Genomic DNA, 27169 nt, shown 5'->3' with positions numbered 1-27169 from the left:
AAAGAGCATGCGCAACCCCTTTCAAAGAAAAAAAAACGGTTCTATCCCACTTTGATTCACTCCGAGTTGCCCCACCATCGAGATTCGGTCCTCATGGGCAGGATTTGTCGGAATCTTCTGCGGTCTGCGGGGAGGCATCCAACAGGCCCATGCTGACTGGACTGTGCCCTGGCCACTAGACTGGGGTACTGGTCACGTACTCTGTGTTCCGTAACGAGTACCCTGTTATATGTACATCACCATCCGATGTCATCCAGGAGGGGCTCGCGGACCTTGCGGAAGAATCATTCAAATGCTGGTGTCCCGGCCCCACTTGGCCCTCCTGAATTGACCGAGCGATGCGTTGGTCTTAGCACGGGCCAAGGTATGACCGGGCGGAAATGCGACTATACATTACCAAACGCCTGCAGCTTCCGGCCCTTCGTGAGGTTGAGCCTGTGTCTCGAAGTATGGAGTTGAGCGTGATGCGAGAAGGGGCTCAAGAGAGCCAGAGCGAGCTTGAGGTGCCGATACAAGATCTATGTACTGTAGTGGTTCGGACGCTGCAGCGCGCTCGATCTGGCCACTGGCAGACATCGATTTGTCAGTCTATCCAGTACATTCAGTGCACAATCCTAATCCTGTCACGGGGGGCGGCCGCTTGGCAGACTGCATGCACCGAGTGCAGAATACCTTGCAGTGTTGCCATCATCGCACAGCGCCCCGGCGAGGATCCCGCGTGCAAGTGTGCAAGATGGGACCGGATGGGCGAATTTGTCCGCACATGCCCCCGATCCAGATGCCGGGCGAGAAGCGGATTCGGCGGTAGAAGCGTTTGTTCGTTTTCTCTTTCTGTCGTAGTCTCGCTGGTGGGGGGAGTGCAATAACGTGTGTATACACCGGCGTCCACCGAGAACAATGTCAATGTTAACGCTCGAGAGCACAGACAAAGATCATTGGGAATTATCCATCGCACCGTCACCTATCCAGGCGAATCAGACCGGCAGTCTGAGAACGTTGAAGCTTGCCGCTTAGGCACCCACCGCGGGCCCCAGTGTCCAATCTCCGGTCTGTAGGCGAATGAGCGGTTGGGTTGCCGGGAATTGCCGCGCAGGGCCAAGTGAATGCACACGGCGTACCTCGAGGTACTCCCCCTGATGCCGGTCTCGGTGGCTTTCCAAGGCTGGGATGGTGGTTGTGTTCTGGGGAGGAGGAAGGGTGAAGATGGAGTGGACGACGGACCGCTTGTTGATCCTCCATCACACATAGAGACCGAGCATCGGGTCAAGTATACCACTACCATCACCACCACTAGAGCGCTCTGTCCTACTTGGGATTCTTAGTCGTCATATTAGTCGTCGCATCGATTGGAGTCTATCTTCGTGTACCTCCAACTCTAGTCCCACCCCCCTCTCTTTCGCCCTCCCAAATCCACCCATCCACCAACCCCCAAAATAGGCTGGACCCTCCTCCTTTTCCTCTCTCCTCCTCCCTCCTCCTTTCCACTCTGCCTTGTTGACTCGTCCCCTACCGAGGCTGTTCCTGGTAAGTCTGCTTTCCTTGCAATGACGACCTTTGTGTTCTTCGTGGGCAAAAAAAAAGACGAGAGAAAAAAAAAACCGCCCCGAGGATCGGTGCGGCACCAGTCGCCCGAGACCCACGGCCTTTTTCCCGCTGAAATTACTCAAACCCCCCCCCCCCCGTTCTCTTTGTGAAGTGCCGCGTCCGTCTCGTGTGTGTGTTCTCGTGTATTCGCCTGGGTCTGCGGGTGGACTCGTCGAACTCGAATTTATGGTGTTGTGGCCTCGAAATCCCACTCATTCTTTTCATCTCCAACAGATCGCCTCTGATTCCCGGACGGATCATCTCCTTCGCCGCGTCCACCCACCCCTGAACCGTCGCCGTTCGCTCGACGAAGACTCCCCTTGCAACGACCATGTCTTCGTACTACGAACCGCAGGGCTGGCAGGCTCCCGCCGCGCGCCAGGTGTCGTGGGAACAACCCGTTCCGCCGTCTCGGTCAGGTATGGCTTCAATTCGTCGATTCAATTCCCTCGGGACGCAGAGAGGAAGAAAAAAAATCTCATACGATTGGCAACGCAGGCTCGAGTTCGGTCTCCCAGCGCGAGGATAGCCCGGCCTTCTCCTCCCAATTTGACGGTATGCACACCAGCGTCTTGAATTTTGATCGCCTGTCGTGTTGTTTCGTCGCCTCGGCCCAACAGGTCTGACAGCGACCTCGCATACTCGACGTGGCACCCCGGTCTCGTCGACAACAATTGGGGAAGCGACGGCCTGGCAAATGTGTTTGGAGAATAACGTGCTGATTGTGTGTGTTTGAAGAGGTCGACCGTGCGATCGATAACCTCGTCAAAAGCGGGAAGCTGTGGAATGCTCCTCGCCGGGATTCGATGCCCATGATGATGGGCCGTCCTTACCCCGACTACGGTAGGTGACTGCGCATCCTTCATTCATGTGCCGTGCGATCTCCGGCTAACATTGCTTCCATGAAGCAGACCCTCGTATGTCGGGCAATGGCCCCCAGCGACACCACTCCATCAGCGAGTTCGATGGCTCACGAGGACACCCGTCCGGTAATGTGCAGGGCTTCTATGCCTCCCAGCGGTACCAGGGTCGCCCGAATGAAGTAGAGCAGATGATGCAGGCGAAGCGTCGGATGGCGGCTCAGCGTGAAAGGGAGCTCCGCAACTATCACCAGGAGCAGCAGTACAACCGAAGTACGTGGTAGCGTGTGTCTTTTTCTCTCCTCGTTGACGCCATATTCCCCCGTCATTTTCTTTTCTCTCTTTCCATTTCTCTGCATCTATGTATCGGTCGGCCGTGTATAATATGATTGGTTTGGCATTGTCTTTTCTGTTGAACTCGTGGTTTTAATACGTGATCTTTTTCTCCAAAGGCCTCCTCGCCGAGATGTCTGCAAACAAATCCGATCGGTCCGTCAGCCCAGCGGCCGTGAGCGAAGAAAGCCGCCGCGACCTCCTGGCTCGCCAGCACCGGGCCCTGTACGGCAACGAGAGTCCCGCCTTCTTCCCCCCGGCCCCCCTGTCCGATGAGAACTCGCGGCCCGAGAGCCAGACGGCCGGCACCCCTTCGTCTGCCGGTGTCCGGGGAGCGTCTCCTCGTGGAGTCGACCCCTTCGGTCTGACCCAGGCCCCTGGGTCCGCAACCGATCCTACCTCTAGCCTGCAGTCTCCGTCCCGCGCCAACAGCACCTCCTCGCCCAGCTCTGCTATCAATGCCGGCTTCCCTGACCAGCCCGTCACCTCGACTTCATCGCCCAGCGGCGCCGAATCACCCTCTTCCCGCCAGGCAGCTGGCCCCATTGGCTCCGTTGGCCCTATCGGCTCTCGTCCGGTCCCGGGCCAGGCCTCTACCCCGACCTCCAACCCGGCGTTGAACAAGCGCTCTACAACTCCCCTGCCCTCCCCGCTCGGCTTCGGCTTTACTCCCGGCGAGGCCGCTGCAGTTAGCGCTGCAGAGCGCTCTACGTCGGCTGCATCCAACCCAGTCGTCACTGCTGCCGCCAATGTACCCGGTACCAAGGAGTCCTCGGCCGGTGGCGTGGGCCTCGGCTGGAGCAATGGTAGCGGCGTCTGGGGCTCGAAGAGTGGACTCGGCGTCCAGGCGTCGGTATGGGGTTAAAACGGACTCGATTCACGATGAAGGCGCAATCCTGTGGCATGCATTTGACTTGGGCTTTACACTGCTTTATTTTTTCTTTGACTGTGGCGTTGTGCGAGAAAAACGGCTTCCATCACGTTGGTTACATATGGACTCTGAGCACACGATACATACATGATGGCGGAGGGCGACCGGCGCCCACTCTTCCCTGTATTTCTCGCTTGATCTAGGTTTGTTTTGTCTTTTGTTCCGGGGGTTTTCAGTTTTGAAGGTTGTTGAGCTGGCTTGGACGGAATGCGGTACGACGTGATTCCTGGATTTGTCTTGACTTGGATCCAGCGATATCCTCGCTTCCACCAAACAAAATACGTTCTGCTCACCCAGTTTTTCCTCTTTCCCTGTGATATGCTTGCGAGTCTTTTGTGATCTATGGTGCTTGTGTGCAATGGTCGGATATCGGCGCTTGTCTTCAGTGACGCTCGTGGACTCTTTTTTTTTCGGTGTTCTCTATTTCATGATGACAACTCTCTTCTTATTTACTGTGTCTTGTCTATGTTTCTCAGGAAAGGAAGGGGCTGTTGGTTCGGGCTCTGCACATTTCGCACTCGGACGTGCCGGTGCAACTTTGATCTTGATCTATTATCTTGCAGGAGCGGCGCGAATCGAGGCTCAAAAACGGATCCCCGGGGTTTGTCTACTTGGGTGTTTGTGCGCGCCTTGCTGTCTTTTGTGGTTTCTTTTCGGCGGGCATTGGCGAAGGGTCCGAGGGAATTTGTCTCTCGGGAATCGCAGATGTAAAAGAGGTCACTGGAGTTCCTTGTCTCTGCTGGGATCTTGTCATTTTCTCATCTGATATGGATATGGAGTTTCTTTTTTTTACGATCGATCTTGGATTCTATCTAATCTTCTCTAACCTCTGCTTCTCTATGCTACAGCTTACACTCGTTGTCCATGTGGCATTCCTCTACCCTTGACCTGCGTCTTCGGCCTTCAGGATCGACCCTGTCTTAGGTATCATGAAGTAACTTATATTTTTTAAAATTATAAAGTATTTAGCCTAATTAATAGCTCTCTGAGATAGCTAGTAAAGACGATAATACCTAAGTGTAATAGCTACTAGAGCTAGCTATTAGAATAATAGTTTCTAATATAGTCCTAGATTAAAGATATTTATTTTACTCATGTTCTTCTCTGATTTGAGACTGGCAACCCTGCACAAACACAGGCCAGTGAGTTCTGGGTATTCCATCGATTACCTCCTTCCAAATCAGGAAGGGTGGTTAAGGCGTTAAGACTTGGAATCTGATATCTTCGAATTCCACGGGTTGAACCCGTGTGCTAACGTATACAATCTATCCGGTGCTTTTTAGTTCCATTATCGTTGATATCGGATTATAATTTTGTCGATTGCGTTTGGATGTTGCCCACTATTACCTCTATAGATAATTATCTATCTCCCATGTCAAAACAACACTTCTAATTAACACGACAACCAAGACTTTTCCAGGGAACAACCGACCGTCAATCCTCCGTCTGCATTAGGGCCCATATTTTTGATATATCAAATAAGATGAATCACGTTCTTGAATCGTTATGCAGCGGGAGTCATTCCCCAGGAGATCAGGACGTAGCGAATCGACTCCTCTTGCGCAGGCGGTGTCCAAAGAGGAAGAAAATCAATCTGATTTCTTAATGTCAGCGATCGCTCGAGATGCATCGCAAGCCCAGTGGGTTTGACGAGGAGGTAAAGTATTGCTCTGGTCACTCACGGAAAAGGGGCCATCAACAATGTCAGAAAGGCAAGCAGCGACGTCGCCCAATGGTATCCCAGACGGTTGTACACTGGTATATTCAATCAGCCATGAAGTAAACATCAACCTCCCGGGACACAATAAGTGCTCACTCTGTACGCCGAAGAGAGGGAATGCGCCCCCAAGGAGACATCTTGCGAAACTATTTGCTGCGAGCGCGCTTGCGGCGTAACTCGGGTATGCATCCACCAAGAAAGTGAAGATTCCCGAGTAAACTAGGACAGTTCTGCGATTGCGTCAGTGAGTGGCTCAATAGAATCAAGGGTCGCCCGCTTACCCAAAACCGAATATGCCACTTCCGATGATGGGGGCAATCCAATGAACATCGGGGTAAATGGTCCATGCAAATATGAACAGGCCGATTGTTGTTGCGGGGGCTCCGATGATGGCTGGCCTGGCATTAGCAATAAGAGGATTTTTCAGCGGCCATATAGATTTGACATACCGGGCGGAAGTCTCCATTCAGGCTGGTGTGCAGCAGGGTCTGACTCCTTGGCTTTCGACTCGAGCCGTTTGTATATCCAACGCCACACTGGATCGGTCATCGTAGCGCATGGCATACCGGCAAGCATGCCGAGAAAGCAGCAGCCTCGCTGCCATAAAGTCATTCCGTACACGTTCGTAAAGACCAATTGGAATGCTCCGAAAAAGAGATATATAATCCCGAGGAGTATCGCCGAGAAGACGCAAAGATTCAAGCACATTGGTTCCAACGCGAGCATTGCCAGTGGTCTTTTGACCGACGTGAAGACCAGACTGACCAGGGATCGAGGACGGGCGCCTCGGGCACTGTGCCATCGGTCGTCTCCTGTCTCGGCGCGGAGTCGTTGGGCTTTTCGTTCTAGGAGCCTGGCAAAGCTATGTCAGTATGTGAGAACCAAGAAAGTATTGGTCTACCTACACTGGATGAAAGGTCTCCGGGACAACACATATCATGACCACCAAGAGGATTCCTGTCCAAATCAACAGAGTATAGAATGTCCAGCGCCTGAACATATATGTCAGTGTCGGTCCTCGGACAGTTGGGGATATGGTAACACGAACCATGTGGTATACTCATTTATAAATCCTCCGATCCTGCAGATGCATTTTTTAGACGTGCTTCTTTATCGCGGTAGGCATGCACTCGACTTACAATGGACCAAGCTCTGGCCCGATGAATGGACTCGACGTGTAAACCATCATTGCCAGCGCCAGTTCATCTCGAGTAAAGAGGTCACTGACGGTACCCCCCGCAACGCTCATGAATGCACTTCCAGAGACGGCACAAAGAAATCTTGCGACGAGCATGGTTTGGATATTTTTTGCCACGGCGCATGGGATCAGCCAAATCAGCATGGCTGTTAGTGACACGAGGTAGATCTTCCGCCGACCGTACACCTCATTGTCAGTCAGTATCATTGTAATCCGGAGGAGATGTTGAGTGGTAGGCAATATGGCAATATACCTCGGACAACGGGGAGAAGAATAAAGGACCGATGGCTGGAAATCAATTGGTCAGTTCCGACACTCTTCCCCAATGGCTGAATCCACCTACCTAGCCCCCAAACAAAAAACGAGACGCCCAAGGTAGCGACTAAGGTTGAACAGCCAAACTCTGGCACGAGTTGGTCATATGTGAACGTGTAGATGGACGAGGTGCATGTACTAAAGTCGGCCCGTCAGCATGAACATCTAGATCCAGGAGTCTCGCATACACGCAAAGGGATCCATTCGATACGATGAGAACAATAAGCCAGCGTTTGAAGCGACTCATGTTTCTTGGGTTCTCCGTATCATCCTCAGCCCATTCCACCAAGAACGCGTCCTTTTCTCCTACCGCGCCTTTCTCCATCTTAGTGTCGGTGTTGGCTCAATAGAAGTTTCAAACTAGGAGTGTAAGACTAGGAATTATGCTTTCTTATAGGAGTCGAACTATGGCTGCTCTCTGCCACGACTTTCTAGGCCCGCTTGCAATGTTGGACAGGAGTTAAGCAGCGGATTTATCCAGATTTAACTCCACCATTTTTGGCCTCGACGGGGTCCACTAGAAGGAACTTCACAATAGCGACGATGCGCCAAATATTCAAAGATCCAAGATGAGGATTCGAATACTTCAAATACCCCGGCTTTCCATCGCTTCCGTCCTCTCGGCTCCGTTAACTCCGGTCTCGGAACCGAGCCGAGTCGCCGGGAGATAACTTGTCCTTGCGTCGCCGATCTCCTTTCGAGCGTATGGTGAATCAGGGGAGGAATATCCAATCCATGGCGGGAAAGTGTTTACTGAAGACATGCTGGATCTGACGGCCAATTGAATTTTTGGATTCGAAGGAAATTGATCAAATCTAAATGCCGATCATTCAACAATCAGTCCCGGCTACCTCTTCGATTTACGGTCCTCACAATTCTTGCGGTAGTCAATCGTGTTTTCAGAATATCGTGCGACGAGTCGTTCTGATTTACCTTCGGCGTTGGTATGCTCGTCAACCAACTATCGACCTCATTCGACAGGATCCCGAGGCAGCTCACGAAGAAGCGCGTGGTATACTCTATGCCGTCGGCATCGGTGAACAGCCAACGCCCTTCGTCCCATCGTGCCGAGACCACGGCTGTGTTGAATGGATATCGCGATGCAAGTCATTTTCCTCGGCAAAGTATTCGATGTAGCGGAGCGTTTCTGCTTGAGGCGCGAAGGCTTTGGACTAGTTCCCAGCAGCACTTCCTTGTCGCAGAACAGGTGCTAGGTGATGGACTTGGAATCGAAGCGCGCGCCGGGATAGCAGTTTCAAAGCCAGGTGCCTCCTACTACACTGGGCCCGGTTTCTAGAGCTCGCACGCTCCAGTTTGGGAATCGGCGACGGATGTCCAGGTTGCATGGTTGGCTCTACACTGGCAGAGAGAAGACAAATGCAAGGCTAGAGTAAGCAAAATGCATGGCATTCATGTTCTCGTATCCGAGTCTCATGTATCTAGGTCGTCAAGGAGATTAAGAATTATGACAGGCGCCCAGGGCAAAGCAATCGTTCTCCCGCTGAACAGGAGTACCGCAGATCGCACGAACGGCCGGCAACGCGCCCAGAATACCGTAAACAGATCTAGTAGTCTAGAAGATATGTGCGCATAAGATATGTACCGTCTCCCTTTGGTGAGAACAATAAGAGAGCGAGCAACCATAAAAATGAACATTCAAAAGCAACCCACAGCCCAAGAGAGACCCTCAGGCTGCACCAGTACTGGCCCCCGGGGCGTGCTCGGGGTCGCGGTTGCTTGAATCTGCGCCGGCAGGGACCGCATGTTGGATGCGCTGCTTGGCAGTGAACCAACCAGCCACGCCACTCTCCTGGTTCGTGCCGAGCCATGGCTTGCGCGCTTCGGCGAGGGCCCGCCGGCCCAGATAATAGATCAGCTGGCCGACGATGATCAGAACAAATGCGATTGGGTACATCCAGTGGATGTGATAGTGGAAGACCTTGACACCGATACACACACCCCAGAAGTTCATCGTCAGCATGGAGATGTTGAAGAAGGCCGCCGATGAAAGGCGGAACATCAGCGGGGCGAGACAGTAGAACAGCGTCAGACACAGCGTGAAGCCGGTCAGGTAGCCGCCGACCTTGCCATCCCAATGGGAGGTGTGGTACTTGCTGCGCTCGAAGATGGCGGATTGCACGCCATCGATGATGCAGCCGAAGAATGAGAGCTGGCCGAGCACTTCGTATACGGGTCGCTTGCTGACGAAATACTCCTCGGCCGTGTTGGTCAGACCGTAAAATGAGGCGCCGAGCAAGGCGAACAAGTCGCCCTTCAGCTGGTTGCCACTCGAAACGTCACCGCCGTTGGTCCCGGTGATGTGATCTGAGGCAATCAGCACACCCATGCCACCAATACAGATGATGATGCCGAGAATCTGAGTGAAGTGGTAGCGCACGCGCAGGAAAAGGAATGAGATAACCACGACGACCACAATGGCCCAGAAGTTGATCAGTTGCGCACTCAGCATGGTGGTGTAATTGTAAGCCAGCACGATGAAGTAGTTGCCCTCCACGTCGCAGAAGGCAAGAATGATATCTGCATCAGGAGCAAGTGATCAGCGAGCGCCCTTGTTAGACACAAACAGAGAAAGAGGAGAACTCACATTTCCAGCCGTCACGCCACACCAAGCGGCACCAGCCCTTGATTCCATAACAGTACATTGTATAAGGCGTGAAGATGAGTGTCAGCACGGCATAATTCAGCAACGTCTGGAACGTAGGAATCGACCATTCCTCGTTGCCGAGTAGCGTGGTGAGCGTGCTCGTCGCAGTGTTGGTGATGGCCAGCGCCTGCCCAAGGATCAGGACGATGTAGAACTCCTTGGTCTTGAAGTACGCCAAGAAGCCCTTCTTTTCCTGATCAATCTGGTCGGCCGGCGCGACGGAGTGCTCGGCGGTTGGGCTCTGCACCACGGCCACAGCGGCGTCATCCTTGGGTAGCGAGGACGAGGAATTGGCTGGGTGTGCCTCCTGCACGGTGACTTGGTCCTTGGAGTCGGACATGGTGGTTCGACGAAAAGAGGAGAAGAGAGGAGTGCTGCGATGCCAGAAAGCGGGGTTGGCAGAGCTGTCAGTCGCGCTGCGCCGATCAGGCCGCTGGCAGTGGATGATGCCGATGGGCAAGAGCTCAGATGAAGGGAGCTTTATAGTCAACGACGAGCGCAAAACCCCCAGAAGTCGCTCGTCTCTAGCACAGGCGGGAATAGCACGAGGTGGAGGAACAGAAAAGAGACGAGCAGACCAGCAGAAAAAAAAAGCGAGTCTGGACCTTTTCCCGATTGGGAACCGCGATCAAGAATCTGCCAAGCGATGTAACGGCGTGGCCAATCGCGTTGCATCGCGCGACGAGCGGTCGTGGGCCAGACTGGTCCGTGCCGGCGGAATCGCCCGTCGCCGCCAGTCTGTAAAGTACCGAGTCCAAGCAAGGGAGTGGCATCTCTGACTCCAGTCCGCGGGTGTTCCGTCCCCACCGTAGAGTATGCGACGTGTGCGCGGAAGATGGATCGAAGCTTCCACGCGCGAGGCTAAATTGGTCCCGGTCTTGATGTGTAGTCCCAATCGTCGAATTGGCAACTTAATCTCGAGGTCGCGCATGAGATTATCACATTCCGTGTCGTGTGTAGCGAGAGATTCTGGAAGCCCTGGAAGCGCCGGAAGAGTCCACGCTGTCCCGGTCGCGTGTGGCTTCTTCCCCTTCCTCCCGCATTGTACAGGTACCTGAAAACTCGCAGTGACGGGTCGACACCATTTAGGTCGAGAAATACACCAGGCGAACAAAAGAGAAAGAGTGTGAGTGAGTGAGTGAGTGAGTGAGTGTGTTGAGTGTGTGTGTTTGTGTATGTGTGAGTGAGAGAAGATTGCGAGGACAAGGAAGCAAAGCAGAGAGAAGACAAGACCAGGAACACCGAGGCTGGCGTCAGGTGGATCCTCCCTCCCCGTTCCCAATCCTTTCCCTTCGATCGTCATCCCCTCCGCAGACTCTTTCATCACCATCTCCACCCCCCCCTTCCTCCATTTTCCCTTCTTCGACTCTCGGCACCCGATATCATCACCTCGTCGCTCATCCTGGAGGCCCTCGGTGTGTCCTGCCTGCTCTCGCCGGATCATGGCGCTGGACCTACAGCCGCCCGACGGTCGCAAACGGGTCAAGGTCTACGAACTGAGAGATAATGACTGGTTCGATCGCGGCACTGGTTTCTGCACCGGCCAGATCCTCGGGGTAAGCTCCAACCTCGTTGTACTCGCGCGTCTCGTCTCATTGCGCTGCCTCGTCGCGCGATGCTGGCGCCGGTGGTTCTCATTCCTCCCGGGCGCATACGACTCCCGTAACCTCCGCGGAACGACCGTGCCTGGCTGACCCGCGTTTTTCGTTTCTCATCCACAGGAAGAACCGCGAATATTCGTCGAATCCGAGGACGAGCCCAATCGCGTCTTGCTGGAGACCCGCATCACCAAGGATGATGGCTATCAAAAACAGCAAGGTTTCTGTCCCTCCACCGCCGCCCGGCTCGTATCACCGGACACGAGAATGTGTGTTTGACTGACTGTATCACGCGACCAGAGACCTTGATCGTCTGGACGGAGCAGAATGGCACGGATATGGCGCTGAGTTTTCAAGAGGCCGAGGGCTGCGCGGTGATTTGGTGAGCAAATCCTCCTCGGGCGTGACGTGTTTGCGTGTGTGGGCGCGCGCCTGGGTCCACCGACTGACCACCATCGAAGGGACTTTGTCAATACCGTTCAGCAGCATCTCATCGGCTTGGCATCGGCTGGTAAGCTCTCAATGCCCTTGTAGGGTCACTCATGCGCGGATGGCAATTCTAACCGGGTCTTCTCGCTTCTCGCACGCAGATGACGCACTTTCCGATGATCTCGAAAGCTACCAATCCATCGTTCTCCCCGCGCCCGAACTCGGAAATCTCCCAGAAATCGAACAGATCGTACGAGCAGCGAGCATGACGCAAGCCGGCCGTGATGCGCTGTCCAAGTTCATCATTCGCGACGAATATATCGGAAAAGTGGTTCCCTTGGTCATGATGGCCGAGGATCTGGAAAGTCTAGCTGATTTGCATCGCCTCTGCAACATTATGAAATCACTGATTTTGTTGAATGATAATACCATCATTGAGACCGTGGTTGCCGATCAGATTATCTTGGGGGTGGTCGGGGCTCTGGAATGTACGGTGGCTTCTTTCCGCGCCCAAAGGAAGCGTGGCTAATTGGCGTCGCAGATGATCCCGAATTCCCAACGCACAAGGCCAATCATCGCCAGTACCTCGCAGACCAGTCACGCTATAAGGAGGTTGTTCCGATCAAAGATCCGCTCATTCGCAGAAAGATTCGAAGCACCTGGCGGCTACAATACCTGAAGGATGTGGTCCTAGCCCGAATCTTGGACGACCCGACATTTTCAGTCCTCAATTCCCTCATCTTCTTCAACCAGATGGAGATCGTCAATCACATTCAATCCAACGCCCCATTCCTCCGAGAACTCTTTTCTGTCTTCGATCCGAGAAACGCTGACGGGAAGCGCAAGGACGATGCGGTGCAGTTCCTACACCAGTGTGCTGCAATCGCAAAGAACCTACAGGCTCCATCACGCGCTCAGCTATTCGCCAATTTTATCAGCCACGGCTTGTTCGCAGTCATCACTTTCGCTGTCAAGCACCCGAATCCTGCCATGCGCACGACGGGCATTGACATCCTGGTAGCATTGCTGGACCACGACCCGGTTATGATGCGCGGATATATGCTCAAGGCCGTCAACGAGAAGAAAACCCCGCTCACCGACACCCTAATCGATCTACTTCATGCGGAGACTGATCTCGGCGTCAAAAATCAACTAGCCGACGCAATCAAGATCTTGCTTGACCCCCAGATACCCCTTCAGGACCCGCTCGCTCGGGCTGGACCCGATTATTTCAAAATCCGTTCATCCAATCTCCTCTCCGACGCATTTGTTCAGCCACACTTCGATGAGTCTTCCAAGCGGTTATTCCAGCCGCTGAGGCATCTTGCCAATCGCGCTTCCCGTGAGTTGCCCCGGTTACACGACGCCCAAAGATCGGCTGACCTGACTTCATTGCTAGTTAATGACTTGACGTTCCAAGAAGTCACGCTTTACTCTCACCTGGTTGACATTCTCACCTTTTTCGTCCGCCAACATTTGTTCCGCACGCGCAATGCGATCCATAGTGAATCTCTAGCGCCCCGGGTTGCCCAACTACTCACGGCTCCCCAAAAGCACCTAAAATTGGGTTGGTACCACATGATCGACCATTGAGAATATCTGGAGCTAATAGTGTTATTCCAGTTGCCCTCAAATTCTTCCGCACGTTGATTAGCCTCCAGGATACATTTTATCAAGCTTTGATGACGCACAACAACACATTCGGTCTCATATTAGACATTGTCTACGAGACTATGCCGCGCGATAATCTGCTCAATTCTGCTTGCCTTGAGTTGTTCGAGTTTATTAAACGGGAAAATATCAAGCCATTTATACTCCATGTGGTTGAAAAGTACCGGCAGAAACTCGAACATATCACCTACGTCGATACATTCCACAATCTGATTCTCCGTTACGACCAGATGCAAGGCTACGATGCTGGAGCCGACTCGACATTATTCAGCCATGATGAGGAAACATCACGGAGAATGCCGCTCAATGGTCAGCGTTGGCAAGGAGTGAAAGAGATGGACGCCGCCGAAGAAGAATACTTCAACACGTCCGATGACGAAGATGAGGTAGGTGATCTTGAATCATTTTGGGCGACACTGGTGACTGATGCGATACAAGTGGCCACAGCACAACCGCGCGGGGCTTGCTGTTGATACTCCGAACGGATCTGCTTCTCCGATGGTCAAACCGCTCGTTGATTATCCAGATGATGACGATGAAGACGCCATGGACACTAAACCCGAAGATACGCCTGAGCCGCCCTTACAAAACCCGCAGGCGAGTGCGATCGATGCGCAAGTCGAAACTCCCTCCGAAGCGGCCGCCACGCCTGCGTCGCCCACGGCGCAAACTCTTCCTGTGCCGGAACGACTAGCCGAGAAGCGTCGGCGTGAGGAGGAGGACGAGGACGAATTGGTCAAGCTCACTGCAGGACCTAAGCGTAGAAGTTCCACGAGCAGCAATTCTAGCGCTGGGATCCTGAACCGAAAAAAGACTCTCTCCATCGGATCCATAGGCTCCGCGGATAAGAGTGGTTCTTTGGGTGTATTGGGTGGTGTCACCGGTAGTGCGGCACCTAAAAGAATCGCCATCAACCTGGGACCAGCTACCAAGACTCCCGCATCAGACAATGACACGACATGTACGGAAACTGCCTCCAGCGAGAGCAACGAGAAGGAGAATCGAGACGACAGTCAAGGCGATGAAGGCGGATGATGCCCATCGCAACTGTGCAGTTGAGCGACGCGTCGGTTCTCCAAGCCCAGCAAGCAGCCTTCATATATCGACTTTTCTCCGACCTCTTGTTTTACTTTGACAAGCTAGATACCAGATACAGCACGGCACTATGCCATTGTTCCTCCTGCGTTTTCTACTTCGCTGCTGTTTTGCGCTTTTTCTGCAGCTGTTTGGCGATGCTCATTTTGTTTCACAGCGCCCTCTTCCTTTGCCCTTTTCCACTCCCTTCACACCTTGCCTTGCGCCTTGCTTCGCAGCGGTTTCATACCTCCGGTGTTGTATGTTTTCTTTGACGGTGGGATCATGGGACAAATGATGTACATTGCGCTTTGCTGGCGTCTGGGCAATGCATTGGATTCCTCTTCGTGCCTCTTCTTTTTAATTCTCTTGACTTTGCATTTCACTTGTTGGGCTTAAGATACTGGGTGGTATGTTGGGGGGGAGCTTGGTCCGGGGGTATGGCGTCGGGCTCTCCAGCAATACATTTGCATTCCTCACGATCTTGATGTTTTTGCTTTTCTCTGTACTCGTTTGGGGGTTGGAAATTAGACGTAGTTGGCAGTGCACAATTACCGAATATAGTACGTCCAAGGATAGCTGCGCTGCTCCGCTCAGATGGGATCCACTCCGCTCCGCAACTTCGCCTGCACTCCACGTTCGGCGGCCTCGGCTTCGACCGGGTTCATCGCCTTTCATAGACCGAGAGAGGTATTGTACAGCAGTTTGGCACTTCAATATCTGCTGACAGGGAACTAATTATCTCTCATAGTGCATCTTCCGCGGGGGCTTCGCCGTATGCGCCTATAGCTGCTTTGGCATCGACATATTGGCATATATTATCCCCAAACCCATACGTCATGGAATCCCAAATCACGCAGAACACTTTCTGCACTTACACAGGACCGCCATCTCAAGCGAATATCACTATATTTTTCATATCCGGAAACCCAGGCTTGATCAGCTACTACCATCCCTTTCTGTCTCTGCTAGCGCAAAACCTAGCAAAGGCAGCAGGGGTCAGCCGAGAAGGGACGCTGCAAGAACAAGATATATCATCTTCCCACCAAATCTATGGATGTAGTCTCGGTGGGTTTGAGATTGACGCCGATAACCATGGACCTACAATGCCCACCTCTCCCTGGCCTAGTGACCACAGCCTTCGACAACAACCAAGGAGCAAGCGAAACGAGCTGTATGACTTGGAAGATCAGATACGTTTTGTCCAACAAAAACTCACAGACCTGATGAGTACGAACGCTGCCACTGCTGGGAGGGATACGTCAGCACCGTCGCGACGCAAGGTCATTCTCATAGGGCACTCTGTGGGCGCATATATGGCCATGGAGATATTGAGGCGTCACCGGGAAGACAGAACCGAGAACTCATCAAGCTCCAGTCGGGATGCATCGGACAGAGTAGACTTCGATATTGTCGGCGGTGTCATGCTGTTCCCAACTGTGATGGATATTGCGCACTCTCCCTCTGGCCAGAAGTTGACGGTACGTCCAATCCCATATGCGGCACTTCTGTCTCTCTTTTCGTGTCGTGACAGCTAAACACTTGCCAGAAACTGCTATCATTGATCCCCCGACTAGCTCTTGTCGTGGGCTTCTTTGCTCGACTTCTCACGCTCCTCCTCCCAACCTCGATTCTCCGGTCTCTCGTCCGCTTCGTGATGAAAAATCCCCCAACCCACGCGCTCAACACGACCTTGGCGTTTCTCAGAAGTCGTGATGGTGTGAAACAAGCCTTGTATGTTTCCAAACGGTGCTTAAATTGTAACTACCTTCTTGATCAGCATCTCATTGATAATCCTAGGCACATGGCAGCTGACGAGATGCGCACGATCACGTCTGATAAGTGGACAGATGATGTCTGGGGGGTTGGTACTGCGCGCGAACCCATTGTCAAACTGTTCTTCTATTTTGGAAGAAATGACCACTGGGTCGCGGAGCGCACACGAGATGAAATTATTGCGCTTCGCGGGCGCGAGGATAGAGTAGGGCCCAGCATGTTAGTGTGCGAGGAGGGACTACCACATGCGTTCTGTCTAAGTGAGTTCTCTTTTCTACGCTTTTTTCACTGATCGCCGCATAAGCTGATGGAGTGGCTAATTTTCGAAGAACACAATGATACGATGGCTCGAAAGGTAGCCGACATGGTACAGGATATTAGACTGGGTTGACTGTCGAGTCCAGCTAGAGCTAGAGCTTCATGCAATGTCTTTGTGCGCAACTAGTACTGGATATGGGTATTGAGAACACCATGAACTCGCAGTTGGTGTAGATTTGCAAAGGGTATCTCAAGCGACGCCGCGCCACCCCCATTCAACATCACAACTGACTGTTTAAAAGAGACGGTAAATGCTCGAGAATTCAAAGACCGAGTCATGCGCCGTGGATAGGATATGCGTGCGAGGAAGAAGAAACACATGTAGAATGACAAAGGCTCCTAATACCCCTGTCCGCCGGTTTGGTAGGCGAGTCCTGCTCTTCGGAATAAATCTCCCAAGACATCGGGTTGGGCCTGCGGCACGGGTGATGGTTGCTGCTGATGCTGCGGTATCATACCCGGGTAGATTTGCTCTTGCTCGAGTGGACCGAGGTGGTGCGCACGCACACTCCACCCGTCGTCGATTGCCCGCTGCTGCCCAAATAGATCCTTCAACGATATTTGACGGCCCATAGGCACGCTGGCCTGGACCTCCTCCAGCGGCGCAGCCTGCGACTCGACCGCAGCCGCAGCAATGTGCATGCCATTCTGGCGCATGGCCTCGAGCCGCTCGCGCGCGAGTTTCCAGCTCTGCCCGGCGTGGGCGGCGCACTCTCGGATCAGCTGGGAATTGACAGCGCGCATTTCCGCGGTGGAGTTCGGAGCCGCCTCCGAGTAGATCCAGATCCCGTAAATGCGTACATTGGCGGTGCTCGCGCCGTCCTGCTGCGTGCCTTGGCTGGCTTGTGGTGGGTTCACAGGGTCCGCGATGCCATTCTGGCCCAGCTCGGCTTGGGTGCTTTCGCTTGTTTTCAAGATCACATATTCTTCTGTCAATTCGATATCTTCGCTGTCCCTCAGAGGCAGGTCGAAGTTTGTGAGCCCTCGTCTGTTCAGCACGAAGGCGTTGTACCGCTCCTCGCCCAAATCGCCTTGTGTCCTTTGACACACAAACAGTGTCCCTTCGACTCCAGTCTTCTCCCATTGGCGGGTTGTCGGGCTGAATATGTAGACGACTGCATAGTTGGCGAGCGAGAGGATCGAGGCGATGCAAGGGTTGTGGCGACGGAGGACGGAGAGATTCAGCTCTTCATTGGAGCGGAGCGGAAGGGCAGGTTGTTGCTGCTGCATGTCGGAGAGGTAGGCGGCGTCAGATTCATAGTCGGTGAAGTTGTTGATATGGGAGGAGTTATTATTGTGGTTGTTATTGGATCGCCGGGGTTTGCGAGAGCTCATGGTGGGCTTGGGTGAATGAAGCGAGGATCGGGTGTTGCAAGAGGGCCGATTGCGGGTGGGCGAGCGCGTGCATATCGTCATCGTTGAGCTCTCCGCCTCCCTCGCTCCCACTCTTCGGCTCACTCCTCCACTTCTCTGGACTTCTCATCCACGCAATCGTCGCAGCTCTGGGGCGTTGAAGAATTTGCTCATCGAGGCAATTATTCCCCTTCTTTTTTCACTTGTCTCTGTCGATTCCCCTTGCGCGACTGCATAATGCCGACCCTCGCTCTTCGAATTTTGCCTTGCTGAGCTCTGAACGACGCGATGAGCGGGCATTGATCTCCCATTACGATTGATTTCTTTCCTCCGTCCTAATCTGGCCATCATCTCCTCGCTGTTGATATATACTGCCGCGGATCAAGCTCGTTCTGCCCGCCGGAATTAAGAACCGCTTGAGATTCATCATATACGCTTGTCTATAGAACGCCGGTTATAGATACTGTCGCATTCATCCCGCAAGTATCATCGGATAATGCGTCTCCTTCTCTGCGTTCCTTGACCCGACTCTATCCATTCATACAACATGAGTGCCAATGACCAACGTGGGGCGTCGCCTCCCGCATCAGATTCCAATAAGCATGCGTCTGAAGATGTCGAAAAGATCGACAACCCAGCGCTCGATTTATTGTCACTTTCACGTGCAATTAGAGCACGGAAGGCAGAATACACCCGTCGGCGGACCATCCGGGTGAAAGTTGGTACGTGGAATGTTGCAGCAATTTCCGGCACAGAGAAAGATATCGGCAAGTGGTTTGTGCAAGGCGAAGGGATATGCGAGAAATTCTCCGGCGCGAAAGGTGCACAACTCGCCCACGCGGGACAAAAGAATGGGTCTTCGTCTTCCGATGAAGAAGATGCCAAGACAGAGGCCGCGCCATTCCGGTGCAGCCCTGAGGAGGTTGATCTCTACGTTCTAGGTCTGCAGGAGGTGGTCGATGTCTCGTCTCCAGCCGAGGCTCTTCGGCCTTACACCGACCCTGGACCGTCCAATCGTTGGAAAGAACAAGTCCATAAGGCGCTTCCTCCGGGGTATCAGCTCGTCTCCGAGGTTCAGCTTATCGGCCTTTTGCTTGTCATATATGCATCTCCTTCGATCGGAGAAAGCGTCTCGTCTGTTAGTACCTCCTCTGTTGGAACTGGGCTCATGGGCTACATGGGCAACAAAGGGGCTGTTGCCGCTCGCCTAGTACTGGGTGAGACTACTCGCTTGGTCTTTGTCAACAGCCATCTCGCAGCAGGGTCGGATAAGAGTAGCTTGGAGCGGCGCAATTGGGACGCGTCTCAGATCGCTTCGCGCGCAAAGTTTGAGGCAGTTGATCTAGAGCAGGGAACACAGGTAGAGTCTTTTGACAGCATTGGTGAGGAGGACTTTACGTTCTGGTTTGGGGATCTTAATTACCGACTGGATGATATCCCTGGGGGTGATGTGCGACAAGTCCTGGCTCGACACACCGTCAATGCATACGATACTGCGCTGCAGGAGAACAAAAAATCGGGCAGTCGCCGCAACTCCCAGGCCGAACCTCAAAACCAGCCTCCCTCGGCGCTGCTACAGGAGAATGAAGCGCCAGGGCCAGTCACTGATGAAGAAATTGACCCCCACAATGACCCTGCGTCGCTGCAAACTACCATCTCCTCTCTCCTTGTGCACGACCAACTACGTGTTCAGCAGAAGAAGGGAACGGCCTTCCACAAAGGATGGCGTGAGGGCCAGATCACGTTCTTGCCAACTTATAAATACGACGTCGGGAGCGTGGCATTGTTTGACTCGAGCGAGAAGCATCGCGGTCCCAGCTGGTGTGACCGGATTCTATATCGCACCCGACGAGATAAGCGCAAGCATGAGCAGCTTGACCTAGAAGCAGAGGAAGTTCGGAAACGAGACCAGGAAATGGAGGCTCGTGGACTGGACAAAGCGGTCGCCGATTATAATGTCTTGTTTGACTACGACCCCGATGTTGATGGCGTGGACGCTGCCGGCAGTGTAGATGAGTACAATCCGGACGAAGACCGGGCGGATGCACCCTCCATCGCCTCCTCGGACTCTTCACAAGAGTCTATTCATCTCGAACACTATGTGTCCCACCAGGGAATCTTATCATCGGACCACAAGCCTTTGGATGCCATCTTCACGCTGTTATTTGACGCCGTCAATCCGAGTCTCAAGGCCAAAGTGCACCAAGAGGTTGTTCGTGAGCTCGACAAAGCCGAGAATGAGGCCCGACCTGGTCTCACTGTTGTAGTGGATGTTCCCACTGAGGACCATAAGAAACAGCGCGATCCCAATGCCGTCGAATTTGGAGATGTGCCCTTTGACGTGCCCGTCCACCGATCTCTCACGATTGCTAATACGAGTGGTACACCGGCCACTTTCTCATTTGCAGAACGACCCAGTATCGGTGACGAGCGTAAACCTGAAACTCCTCCTTGGTTGGATATTCATGTCGAACGACCTGCAGACGAGGGCAGGCAGCCAGTACTAGCTACCTCTGGCAGTAGCCATACCCTGCTTCCCGGTGAGGTAGCAAATGTGGATATCACCGTTCATGTCCGAAACATCGAGCATGTTCGTCTACTCAACCTGAAAAAGGTTCAGTTGGAAGAGATCTTGGTCCTACATGTGGACAGCGGACGTGATCACTTCATTTCCGTCAACGGCCATTGGTTACCCACATGCTTTGGCTGCAGCGTGGCCGAATTGACACGCATGCCAGAAGCTGGCGCTCGCAGTCTCAAAGAATCCGGTGTCTCGCAGCCTTCTCAGACTGAAACCGAAGTGCGGCTCTCTGCGCCTCGTGAGCTTTTCCGATTGACCGAAGCGATCTCCGAGTTAGCAGAGCGTGCGGTGGCGGAATGGAGCATGACGAAGGGCGAGTCCGGGGAAGAAGCGCCTTGGACAAAAGACCCATCTGGAAGTGCATGGCCCTTCCAGCCGGATACATGGACCCTGCAAGACCAGGCCCGGCGAGCACCTTTTCTTGCCTCCGCTCGTGCCTCCCTCGACACCAACGGCTCTCTCTCGTCAATCTTTGCCCCCGAAGTCCCCTCCCTCCATCGTCTCGAGATCCTCTCCGAAACACTCCTTACCTTCCTCAACTCCCTTAGCGACGGCATCGTCACCGCCGCCGTCTGGCAAGAGATGGAGCAGCAGATGATCGCCAGGGAAAAATCCAAATTCCCTCCGCGGACCTGGGAAGAAACACAAGCCTGGGTCCTGGAGAGCCTCGCCTACTCGCCCGCGCACAGCGTCTCCTTCACATTTGTCACTTTTATGCTCGCTCGTATCGCCAACGAAGTCGCGCCCGTCCCGTCTGCGACGCCAAGCGCAGCCACCCAATCATCCTCCAAAAGTAGAAAGCCAAGCTCCGCCGACGCGAAGAAACCCCAAGACCAGACTCCGCCCGAAGACACCCCGCAACCACAAGCACCGACGCCTGCGTCCGCCGCGGCGTTCGTCTCCGCGGGTAGCTTCCGTCGCAAAAACCGATCGGCCACTTCCTCCGAGTCATCTGCCAGCGCATCTTCACAGAATCAACCAGCGGTGGCCCATCGCCAGGCCGTCGAGGCGTCCCTGGCAGGTATCTTTTCCCGAGTGCTGATTTCGCCGAGCGTTGCCGTCCCGGCCAAAGAAAAAGAACGCCGTGCGTTCGAAGAGCGGAAAAGGGGTATCATTGAGCCGTTCCTGAAGATGATCGGTGTGGATGAGCGAGGCCCATCTGGTGGTCGTTCGTGATCATACACACCTAGTTATGATTGTACGACCTAGGACTTCGAGGAGCCCTAATTATGATAGACGGCCCTAAGGAGGTGGCGTTTGGTGAAGACTGTTTGGGGCGATGTATAACCTTATGTGATCTGGATAGATTTGACAATTTTGCTTTGAGCAGCTCTGATTTCGTCTGTCTTCGCTGTTCATTCGTTGACATTCCTTTCGTGTACATCTTTGCATCGACACCCTTTATTTTCAGAATTTCATGTCCAATGGTAGATCTTCACAGACTAGGAGCTATAAATGCAACACACACCACTAGGTATGACATGTCTTTCGAATCACGAGTTTACTCGCAAATTGACCTATATCTATTGATAATTTCTAGCAGGCGAGCTAGTAGGTATACTTTTGACCAGCTGACGTAGCGAATCTCTACTAATCGATTCCTATGCCTTTTTAATGATATTATATATCTATACCTCCTGTGTAATATGCTCTAGATCGTGTACCTACATATATTCCTATATGATATTCTACTTAGAAGAGATTCTCATTCTTGACGCGTTCCGCCGCTTTGGTGGCTGGGCGGCAAATTCCGACGCGGAAAATGTCAAAGCGCGACTTCCAGTTGCCGACCGATCCTCCCCTCCCATCTCAGAAACATCACAACACTAACCAATGGTCTTGTCGCCGTGATGGATAAAGCCCGGACCAAAATTATTGAAGATAACCCTATTGGGGAAGGTCTTAACTTTTTCCGTTCAACCTACGAAAGCAAAGGTGTCTCGCCTGACGCGCTGGATCACCTCGGCTACGAAGGTAAACAACCGCCATTATGTCTTAAAAAGGGGCTCCTCTGATTACGAGAGCAGATATTAAAGATGCCTCCATCGATCTCCTCTCGGCACTCCAAGGATTAAAAGCCTCCTGAGTGCTGCCTGCAAGTGGTCGTGGTAAGAGCCTCCTTAACAATCTATTGAACCTTATGTCCTCTGTCGATTCCGAGGATTTCCACCTCGACCGTATCAAACCTGTCTTAAAAGCAGCGCTCGCCCACGATTCCAAAGACGCCCTTATCTGGGAGAACGTCTACCTTGCTGTTGTCGAGTGTACCCCGCCTCCTCGACAGATATCCTCCTCTATCCAGCAAACCCCGTGGTTAACTAACACGAGCGGCTTCGCGAACTCCTCCGAATACCGGCAAGATGTGGACAGGGTCCTTAAGGCAGAACTTGGTACTCTCTACGTTGGCGTTCGTGGCTTCCACGAAAGATTCTTTGGGGGCGTGGCTGGTCTCGAAACAGCATCTAGGGCGGTCTTAAAAAAATGTACAGAAGGCGATGATCCGCTCCTTGACGATGATGGATGGGTAGGATGGCCGAGAGATGCGAATCAAGATGGGGTTTTGAATTGGCTTGCAGAAACGATTGAAAAGCTGGCGACGTTCGCAGAAAGCTATTCATCGGCTCCAACTACTCAACGACGGCCCCTTGCGCAGCCTAATAAACCAGTCGAGGGCTCTATGGTAGAACGAAAGATAGATATCGGCCTTGTGAATGATCCGGATGCTGGAAGAGACTCTCTGTGCCACTGGAGGCAGATCCTCGTACCAGGAGAGCTAAAGAGCAATCCATCTGCCGATATTGCTTCGAAGGCATGGCTTGACTTAGGAAGGTATGCGAGGGAAGTTCTCGCCGCCCAAGATACCCGTCGCTACGTCTTAGGCTTCACTATCTGTGGGTCTCTGATAAGGATATGGGAGTTTGACCGGCTTGGGGGGATTGCATCCGACAAATTTGACATCCACAAAGACGCGCTGCGGTTTGTGTCTACAATTCTCGGATTCCTCTGGATGAGCGACGAACAGCTTGGCTTTGACCCTACAATTCTCACCCTGAATGGCCAGCGCTTTATTGAGGTCAAACGGAGCGGTCATACAGAGCGTCTCTTTATCGATAAAATGATACGGCGTGCCCCCTGTGTAGCTGGTCGAGCAACAACTTGCTGGAGGGCTTATCGCGAAGGCGATCCACAGAGACCGCTTGTTATCAAGGACTCTTGGCAGTACACAGAGCGTATGGACGAAGGAGAGCTGTTACGCGAGACGACGGACAAGGGCGTTATCAATGTAGCCCGATATTATCACCACGAGACTGTCCAGATTCTTGGTACAGATGACGATGTTCAGCACCATGTGCGGAAGGGCTTGGACGTCACGACCGCGGATAACTACGTACCCGAACGTTTATCTAGACCACGCAGAGTCACTACTGCACGGAAAAGCCGCAGCATCACTGGCGTAAAGCGATCATCCAGCCAAACTGGCCTCTCTTTGCCGCCTCCCAAACGACGATCCTCCTCGCAGTCCCCGACGAAAACCAATGCCGAGGATATTCCAAATCGCATACATAGGCGTGTTGTGATAAGTGATTACGGGGAACCGATCTATAAGGCAAGCTCCCGTGTGGCTCTCCTCCGTGCATTCGAGGGTTGCATTAAAGGACATAAGTCTTTACTCAGTGCAGCCGAGTCTCTCCACAGAGACATCTCTATTAACAACATGATGATAAACGAGGATAGTAATAATCCCTCTTGGCCTACGTTCTTAATCGACCTCGATCTCAGCATCAAGGAATCACGGACGGAAGCTTCTGGCGCCAAAGGCAGGACTGGAACACGGGCTTTTATGGCAATCGGGGTGCTTCTGGGCGAGTCGCATTCCTTTATGCATGACCTTGAGTCGTTCTTTTGGGTTCTGTTTTGGATATGCATCCATTACGATAGTCCGGGCCAAGGGAGAGTTGTTCCAAACTTCGACAAATGGAACTACGCTGACATGGAGGAGTTAGCGAAACTCAAGCTTGGGACGGTTCTTGATGAGGACGTTTTTCGCAGGACTACCACGGAGCTTTTTACGGAGTATTACAGACCCCTGACTCCTTGGGTGAACAGGTTGAGGCGAGTAGTATTTCCAGGTGGCAGGAGGTGGAAAGCAGAAGATGAGGGCTTGTATTCTTCTATGATAAATGTTCTGCATGCTGCCCAGGAGGATCCAAACATATGGGAGTCGACATAGATGTACAGGAAAGATTGACGACCTCGAAGAGGCGATCCGAATGTCTCCTATAAACTTAATACCCAGTCAACGTTTAGTCTTGATGTTAGTCTGAAATTTTTAAGAAAATATCTTATAAGCGCTTCTTAAGTGCTAAGTGCTTATAATAATTAAGCTAGAGAAGGTAGGTTTGCGAAGCTATAACATTCAAATAAGGCCAACTAGTACTTGATTTGGTTTAGTGTGGCCAAATCGGATTAGCTCCGAGTGACCATGTAACTATGTACATCCGAGAGTTTCCTATAGTCCAATGCCGACCAATCCATTTTTCCCTATACCCATCCCAAAAGTATTCATAGCACGCTAATGACAAGAAGGCAATGACAAGCCCGAAATGTACAAAGAGAAACAGCAGCGAGAGTGGAACCGAGCCACCTCACATGTTGAGTGTCGACAACCATGCTAGTGACTTGATCCTCTGACGGCAGTCGACGAATATGGCTGTGGCTGCTGGGCAGGCGACGAAACACTCGGTGCACGAGACAACGGCGTCTGCGACTGAAGCCGCGACCCAGTGACACCTTGCGCGACCTTCTCCTTGCCCGACTTCGAGCGCGGCGGGGACGTGCGGTGTTGCCGGCCTAGCATCCGTCGGACAGCTAGGAGGCAGCGGTTTGCGGCACGGCCGGGGAGGTTCAGAATCGATAGCGCAAGCTGGGCTGGAATGACGATGCATGCGCAGGCCCAGTCGATGAGGATGAATGCGTAGCTCTTGCGGCGGGATACGCTGGAGCGCTGCGCTGCCGCGGCGAGCGCAATCGCGTCGTGTGTCTGTACTTCGAGCTGTTGGAAGCGGGTGTCCGTTTGGAGGTTGGTTAGGGCAGTGCGTTTCTCGTAGCGTCGGACGGCGCGGTTGAGTGCTTCGATGTCGGGCTGGAGGGCTCTACGGGCTTCAACGACCGCCTGCGCTGTCAGGGATGGAGCGTCACTTGAGTCCCGGGGCGACAATGCCTGGTCTGATTGGGAGGAGGTAGCGAGGCGCGCAGCGGCGGCCTCGGCGACGTGGGCTTCAAGTTCTTCGAGCCGGTTGGTGAGATCTTGGACTTTGCTCGAGTCGACCTGGTTTTCATAGGACGTGGATGCTATGACACGCTGGAGGTGGAGGGTGCGCGCTTGTACAAGCTTGAGGAGGTGGGCGAATGGGCGTACCTCGGATGCGAGGAGGAAGATGGTGAGGTTGTAGTTGGAGACTAGGCCTTCTGACGGCCGCGAGAGGCTCGATCGGATGCCATGGAGCAGCCAGGTGCCGACGACTGGGAAAACGAAGCATGAGGCCAATGCAGCAAGCTCGTGAATCTGGAGTTCCTTGACTGCTTGTGCTTCTGCTGATGCTCGTGCGTGCGGTTGGCGTTGTTTCGAGTCGCCCTGTGGATCTACCACCGCTTCGCCGTGCTCATCCAACTCGGGTTTCGGCTCGGGATCGACGGGAATCTCCGCGGTGGCGCTATAACCATCCTGCTCGCGCTGCATTGCCTGAGCGGAGCGATACCAATCCCTGAGATGCAATCAGCAGTTGGTCTGACTTCAAGAGGTCTGGGATGGATGGGCACTTACCATGGTAGCCGGACCGACCAGTTGAGAAAGATGGCTGCCAGCACCAACAACGTCACGTCCGTCACGAAGGCGCTCCCATCCTTGAACAACACGCCTGCAAGCGCCGGTAGCAGCGCCAGCACTAGAGGAGCCGAGTGCCAATGAGACTCTTCGGTCGCGACGGGGCTCTCGCCGGCCCTGGCGACGCGTGGGAGGAACAAGTCATCTGTCGAGGAGCGAATGGAATTGCGGGCGTCGGAGATCGAGTCTGATAGAGTCGAGTTGCGCCGCTGCGACCAGTCGGGCATCGTCGTGGCTTCAAAGGCGCGCGCGGGGCGGCGGCGGAGAGAACTAGCGGGCGCATTGAGATTGGAATTGCGGGGTGGAAGTGTGGAGGAGGGAGAAGGTGGATCAGCCATGATGGATTGATGGATGAGAAGGAACTGCGGCGAAGACAGAGTTCCTCGGCGTGCGTGGAAGAGTTCGTGGTGTCGCCCAGCCGAGGGTACACGGCGCCCATGCATACTTGTGAGCCTCCCGCCTTCCTCTGCCACATTTCCCCCTTTCATCTCTCTCGTCCCTCGGAACGACAAGCCGATGGTTCCCAGTTCGGAGTAGAAACATCGTTCTCACAATGGTCCAGACCCATTGGCAACGGGTGCAACCACTGTTGGCCCGATTGGGGTTTGAATAGCGTGCCTCTTCTATTGAGGCCCAAATGCGGGTTGGTCTCGTCCGGTCTGGACGGAATGGTGACCACCACGACGCTCACTCTTCACTGCTTTGTCTGGCTATGGACCTTACCTTTGGATGCCTGCTGCTTTTAATGGGCAGGTTCCGTCACTGTCGCAAAATAGTGACCCTATCTGCGCATCCGGCGTCTACCTCCGATGTTCGTGGATGTCTCGATCGAGACCTCAATAGCATGCTCGACACTCCCCTCAGAACGGGTGAATCGCT

At 53.3% G+C, this 27169-nt stretch overlaps 10 protein-coding genes across 10 annotated transcripts; 6 read left to right on the top strand and 4 right to left on the bottom strand.

Annotated features, from left to right (window-relative positions):
* Positions 1–1915: 1915 nt before the first annotated feature.
* On the top strand, positions 1916–3642 carry N7459_007934 (uncharacterized protein; the record flags this gene model as incomplete). Its single annotated transcript, XM_056947102.1, has 5 exons — positions 1916–2003; positions 2083–2139; positions 2323–2427; positions 2496–2717; positions 2897–3642. The coding sequence occupies 5 exons, from the start codon at positions 1916–1918 to the stop codon at positions 3640–3642; spliced, it is 1218 nt and encodes a 405-aa protein (XP_056796612.1).
* A 1599-nt stretch (positions 3643–5241) lies between these two features.
* Positions 5242–7266, bottom strand: N7459_007933 (MFS transporter; the record flags this gene model as incomplete). The annotated part of the gene is made up of 11 exons (XM_056947101.1): positions 5242–5302; positions 5391–5463; positions 5525–5658; positions 5710–5821; positions 5878–6281; positions 6334–6420; positions 6477–6509; positions 6568–6812; positions 6880–6914; positions 6970–7079; positions 7130–7266. 11 exons carry the CDS (start codon positions 7264–7266, stop codon positions 5242–5244), a joined length of 1431 nt encoding a protein of 476 aa, XP_056796611.1.
* Positions 7267–8628: 1362 nt separating this feature from the next.
* Positions 8629–9946, bottom strand: N7459_007932 (DUF914 domain membrane protein; the record flags this gene model as incomplete). Its single annotated transcript, XM_056947100.1, has 2 exons — positions 8629–9479; positions 9547–9946. 2 exons carry the CDS (start codon positions 9944–9946, stop codon positions 8629–8631), a joined length of 1251 nt encoding a protein of 416 aa, XP_056796610.1.
* Positions 9945–10385, top strand: N7459_007931 (uncharacterized protein; the record flags this gene model as incomplete). The annotated part of the gene is made up of 1 exon (XM_056947099.1): positions 9945–10385. The coding sequence occupies one exon, from the start codon at positions 9945–9947 to the stop codon at positions 10383–10385; it is 441 nt and encodes a 146-aa protein (XP_056796609.1).
* A 663-nt stretch (positions 10386–11048) lies between these two features.
* Positions 11049–14339, top strand: N7459_007930 (SMEK family protein; the record flags this gene model as incomplete). The annotated part of the gene is made up of 8 exons (XM_056947098.1): positions 11049–11162; positions 11328–11424; positions 11505–11586; positions 11666–11715; positions 11795–12121; positions 12175–13200; positions 13257–13690; positions 13743–14339. 8 exons carry the CDS (start codon positions 11049–11051, stop codon positions 14337–14339), a joined length of 2727 nt encoding a protein of 908 aa, XP_056796608.1.
* Positions 14340–15217: 878 nt separating this feature from the next.
* N7459_007929 (bifunctional triacylglycerol lipase/ester hydrolase) lies at positions 15218–16545 on the top strand (the record flags this gene model as incomplete). The annotated part of the gene is made up of 4 exons (XM_056947097.1): positions 15218–15859; positions 15928–16112; positions 16179–16414; positions 16484–16545. The coding sequence occupies 4 exons, from the start codon at positions 15218–15220 to the stop codon at positions 16543–16545; spliced, it is 1125 nt and encodes a 374-aa protein (XP_056796607.1).
* A 266-nt stretch (positions 16546–16811) lies between these two features.
* Positions 16812–17807, bottom strand: N7459_007928 (Dcp1 family protein; the record flags this gene model as incomplete). The annotated part of the gene is made up of 1 exon (XM_056947096.1): positions 16812–17807. One exon carries the CDS (start codon positions 17805–17807, stop codon positions 16812–16814), a length of 996 nt encoding a protein of 331 aa, XP_056796606.1.
* Positions 17808–18372: 565 nt separating this feature from the next.
* On the top strand, positions 18373–21582 carry N7459_007927 (phosphatase family protein; the record flags this gene model as incomplete). The annotated part of the gene is made up of 1 exon (XM_056947095.1): positions 18373–21582. The coding sequence occupies one exon, from the start codon at positions 18373–18375 to the stop codon at positions 21580–21582; it is 3210 nt and encodes a 1069-aa protein (XP_056796605.1).
* A 674-nt stretch (positions 21583–22256) lies between these two features.
* Positions 22257–24637, top strand: N7459_007926 (protein kinase family protein; the record flags this gene model as incomplete). The annotated part of the gene is made up of 2 exons (XM_056947094.1): positions 22257–22380; positions 22494–24637. The coding sequence occupies 2 exons, from the start codon at positions 22257–22259 to the stop codon at positions 24635–24637; spliced, it is 2268 nt and encodes a 755-aa protein (XP_056796604.1).
* Positions 24638–25078: 441 nt separating this feature from the next.
* Positions 25079–26628, bottom strand: N7459_007925 (uncharacterized protein; the record flags this gene model as incomplete). The annotated part of the gene is made up of 2 exons (XM_056947093.1): positions 25079–26171; positions 26231–26628. The coding sequence occupies 2 exons, from the start codon at positions 26626–26628 to the stop codon at positions 25079–25081; spliced, it is 1491 nt and encodes a 496-aa protein (XP_056796603.1).
* Between the last annotated feature and the right edge of the window lie 541 nt (positions 26629–27169).

The sequence above is a fragment of the Penicillium hispanicum genome (assembly GCF_028827665.1).
Source record: "Penicillium hispanicum strain IBT 35686 chromosome Unknown utg000007l_segment0_segment0, whole genome shotgun sequence".
Lineage (NCBI taxonomy): Eukaryota > Fungi > Ascomycota > Eurotiomycetes > Eurotiales > Aspergillaceae > Penicillium > Penicillium hispanicum.
The sequence above is the reverse complement of the archived record's forward strand: the minus strand, read 5'-3'. Positions and strand labels throughout refer to the sequence as shown.